Source organism: Galeopterus variegatus, unplaced genomic scaffold, assembly GCF_000696425.1.
Source record: "Galeopterus variegatus unplaced genomic scaffold, G_variegatus-3.0.2 Scaffold1799, whole genome shotgun sequence".
NCBI lineage: Eukaryota > Metazoa > Chordata > Mammalia > Dermoptera > Cynocephalidae > Galeopterus > Galeopterus variegatus.
This window is the reverse complement of record NW_007727910.1, coordinates 75,023-79,464: the sequence shown is the minus strand read 5'-3', so window position 1 is coordinate 79,464 and position 4,442 is coordinate 75,023. Positions and strand designations below refer to the sequence as shown.

Below are 4,442 nucleotides of genomic sequence, written 5' to 3'. Positions count from 1 at the left end.
TTTTAAAAAAAAAAAAAAAAAAAAAAAAGAAATCTGATCCCCAATTGTTGGGAATGTTGGGAGGTGTTTGGTTCACGGGGGTGGGTCCCTCATAAACATATTGATGCTCTCCCTGGGGGTGGGAGTAGTGAGTGCGTTCTCGCTCTATTAGTTCCCACAAGAGCTGTTTGTTTAATGGACCCTGGCACATCCCCTGCTTTCTCTCTCTCTTGCTTCTTCTCTTGCCATGTGATCTGCTTGCATCCACTGGCTGCCTGCCCCTTTCTGCCATGAGCAGAAGCAGCCTGAGGCCCACACCAGATGCGGCTGTCCCAGAATTGTGATACCAATAAAACCTTTTTTCTTTATAAATTACCCAATCTCAGGTATTTTGTTATAGCAACATACAAACAGACTAATGCAAATAGTAATAAATATTTACTCTGGACCAGACTCTGAGCTGGGCTCTGGGAATACAGAAATTAATCAGACACAAAGGCTGCCAGCAGGAGCTTACAGGATAGTGAGAAAGGCAGCCATGGCAACAGTCGTGATGCAGTGGAGACGAGCTATAGGAGGACCAGCCTGGCCTTGTGGCTGGATCCCAGAGGAAAGAGCCCTCACTCTGCCTGCCTGGCCAGGAGAGGACACTGGCAGGTGATGAAGGAGGGAAAGGACACATTAGGTGACAGGACCAGCACAAGCACAGGGAAAGTGGCTGGCGATTCTGGGCATGGTGGCATGCTGGAAGAGTGAAGCCACATGAGGAGAGATGCTGGAGAGGGAGGAGGTGGGTGGCTCCCACGGCCATGAATGCCACACCAAGAAGTTTGGTCAGCAGGAAGCAGAGGTGATGTTGGGTTGAACACAGACATTTTTTATTTTTGGTAGAACATGGTCTTTTTTTATTTGCATACATATTAATTTATCTTAACATGTACTAACGTTAGAAGTAAAGGTTCAGCTGCCAAACTGTTCAAAAATTCTGCCGCTTTCTGGCTGTGTGAACTTGGGCCAGTTATTTAACCTCTCTAGGCCTCAAAGCTGCTTCTGTAAAATGGAAATGGATAACAGCTCCTAACTCATAGTTATTACGAAGATGAATTATTCATAAAGCATTTAGCTCAGTGCCTGCATATAGTAAATGCTCAATAAATGTTAGCTATTGTTATTTAGGACACACCTAGTTTTTCTTATGTAGTAGAGATAAGAAGTTTCCTTTAATAAATATATGTAATCTTTTAAAAAGTGGATCTATTTAAATAAAATATTAATAGCAGGGTAAGTCATATGAGGATATGACTATACTGTAGTGGTATGTGGAAGCCTGAATTTGTGGTAAATACAACCCCTGGAGAAGTCTGGAGCCGAGAGCAGCTGTTACCAAGGGAAATGGCAAGGTGGGATGAGGATGGGAAGCCAACGTCAAGGCCAGACTACAGAGGGAGATCTGTGAGAAGGCTGTGGCAATAAATAGTCTGGGAGAGAGTAGACTAGAGCCCCACCACAGAAGGGGCAGTGGAGGCAGAGGAATGGGGGCAGGTCCCACATCTGTTTCAGAGACTCTGGCCTTTTACTACAGGAGTGGGGAGAAGAAAATAGGAAAAGAAATTGGGGGATCTGAGGCCAGGGGAGCTGGTGCTTCCCAAGAACTGAGGATGTGAGGTGGAGGGAGGGCAGTAGGTGCTTGTGTGTGGGTGGGGTGGAGGGGAAATGTAGGGGTGCCTGGGGAGGAAGGAAACCAGAGGATTAGCCTCACAGAGACTAGGCCCAGGGCTGAGTCTGTAGCCCAGAGGCCCAGAGCGAAATGAGGCACGTTCGGTGAACCGAGACGTTTCTCGCTCATCTTCAGGGTTGATCAGTCATCAGTGAGGGACAAGAAATGACAGGGGCAAGGAAACAAGTAGAAGCTAGCAGCTAAACTTAGCTGTGACTGGCAGAGCTGGGTATCGCATGTACCGCCTCTATGCAAATTAGAAAAGGGCACCCCTTCCACAGGCGTGCCCTTTTCTAGGCGTGCACTGCTAACCCACCCACACCGTATCTGTGCCCCCTGACCCCCCTCCTTTTTTTTGGCGGCTGGACGGCCCGGGGATCCGAACCATTGATCTCGGTGTCACAACACTGCATTCTAACCAACCAAGCTAACCGGCCAGCCACTGACCCCTTACTTATCATGCACTCCCCGTTATGGGCTGATGCGGAGTCTGGGGAGCCTTGTCTCACCTTTCAGGATGGCCTGCAGGGAGGCCACCTCCTCTTGGCACTGCCGCTGCACGGCAGCCACAGCCTCGGCCTTCGTGCTCTCGCTCACCTCCGCCACAGCCTTCATGGTCTCCATCTCCGCCAGGGCGCCTGCCAGCTCAGCCCGAAGCCGGCCGAGCTCACCTGACTCGGCCTCAACCTTTTCCCCCTGCTGGGGATGGGGGTCCAGCGCTGTGGGGGACAGGGATCAACCTCTCTTCCCATCATTTCCCGAATTCCCAACACCCCAGGACTCCTACCAAATCAGCAAGTTCTGCAACCTATTACTGCGGCCAAGGTCCCCCTACCTTCACCTGGCCCCGCCCCCGTCCCACCTCGCTCCGCCTTGTGCCGCCTATAGTCCGCCTCTCCCCGGTTCCGCGGTTCCCCCAATCCCCTTTTCTCTGGGTGACCACGCCCTTCCGATGGCCCCGCCCCTCCCCTCACTGGGCTCCGCCTCTCACCTGCCACTGACCCAACCCCTTGCATCGCCAAACCACGCCCCCTTCGCCAGCGACTCCAGGCCCCGCCCCCTCTCCCGCGGCGTAGCCCTGCCTCTTTCTCCAGTCTTCCCCTCCATCCCCCATCCGCCGGCTGCCGAGCTCGGCCCCGCCCCCGGCCTCACCCTCCCCTCGTGCATGGGCGCGCCCTCACGTACCGGTCCCCGGCCGCCGCCGCCCGCCCTCGCCCGCGGCCGCCGGCGCAGCTGCCGCCATCGCTTCAGCGCAAACGCCGGATTCCCGAACTCCCGGGTGTAGGCGCTCACCGCTTCCGGGTCCTCTCGGCTATTTCCGGATCCGCTCGGCTGTTTCCGGATGGGTCCCGGGCTAGGGGCCCGAGCGGGAGGTAGGGGGATTGCCGAGCCTCAGCCGAAGATTCCCGAGTCGACACCGAGCCCCGGCCCCGGGTCCCGCCCCCTCCCTTCTTTCCTGGGCTTCTCAGATCTTGAGGACACCTGCCCTTCAAACCCCGAGGAGGTTCTTTCTTCAAAGGCCTTTTCTGGCGTCTCTCCGTGACCTTGGAGGCTCTGCTCCAATTCCACCTCCTCCGCGACGCCGGCGGCCTCAGCCGGGGAGGACGAAGCGCGCTCTGCCCCTCTCTCCCCGTCCCGAGCCAGCCTGTGATCAGCCCTGGCCGCCCTTCCGCCGGAGCCTGGCGCACGTTACAGCGGCTGGTGGCCGGGCCCTCCCAGCACCTCCGCCCTTGCGGAGCGTCCCTCGGGGTAGGGCTGGGTCGGCTTCATTTTTCTGGGCGCCTCTGAGTCCCCACGTAGTCAGTCGTAGAAGTCCGAAACTTCCACGTCCCCACCCCCATTTTGATATTCAACCAGTCACCACGTCCGGATAATCCCCCTCTCCCCCTCCCAGTGCCTCTTAAATCCTCCCTCTCCTCCCCTCCGCCTCTGCCGTAGTCAAGCTCTGTGACCTCCACCCTGGGTCGGTGACAGGTAATCCAAACTTATGTCTAGAGCCTTGATTCCCCTTCCCTAAACCTATTTCTCCCTCTATAAAGGACACTCCAGGAACCTGGAAGTCCTTGAGTTTTCGTGCCCTCCTGCAAGTCCTGTAAACTCTACCTCCAATGCCAGTATTCCAGAACGTGTCCCTTTTTCTTTATCTCCAGCGCTAACACCCAGTGCCAGCTCACATTCTCTCTCCTGAACTTCCACAATGCCTCCTAACTGTTCCCCAAGTGTCGACTCTTGGCCACTTTGGTTAATGCTCCCCGAAGCAGCTGGAGTGATCTTTGTAAAACATAGATCATGTCTCATCCCTGCTTAAAACCTACTTATCCAGCTTGAAAATAGGCAAAGGAGGCTAACAGACATCTTCCTGATGTCACAGGTGGCAAATATGTGCATGAAAAGATTTCCAACATCACTAGTCATTAGGGAAATGCAAATTAAAGCCCCAATGAGATGTCACTACCCACCTGTCAGAATAGCTAAAATAAAAGAGTGGTAACACCTAATGCTGGTCAGTATATGGAGAAACTGGGTTTCTCACGTATTGCTAATGGGAAAGGGAAATGGTACAACCACTCTGGAAAAAGAGTAGGGCAGTTTCTAACAAAACTGAACGTGTAGGGCCGGCCCATGGCTCCCTCGGGAGAGTGCGGTGCTGATAACACCAAGGCCATGGGTTTGGATCCCATATAGGGATGGCCGGTTCGCTCACTTGGGAGAGCGTGGTGCTGACAACACCAAGTCAAGGGTTAAG

General features: G+C 54.2%; 1 protein-coding gene across 1 annotated transcript in view; it reads right to left on the bottom strand.

The window, feature by feature from the left end:
* RABEP2 (rabaptin, RAB GTPase binding effector protein 2) overlaps positions 1-3,541 on the bottom strand; it is a 12,988-nt gene extending 9,447 nt beyond the window's left edge. Inside the window, exons 1-2 of the mRNA XM_008579016.1 lie at positions 2,882-3,541; positions 2,206-2,415 (exon numbers count right to left, since the gene is read on the bottom strand). Of these exons, the coding sequence (XP_008577238.1) occupies positions 2,206-2,415; positions 2,882-2,939 (268 nt within the window). The 5' untranslated portion in view covers positions 2,940-3,541. The remainder of the gene's footprint in view (positions 1-2,205; positions 2,416-2,881) is intronic.
* Between the last annotated feature and the right edge of the window lie 901 nt (positions 3,542-4,442).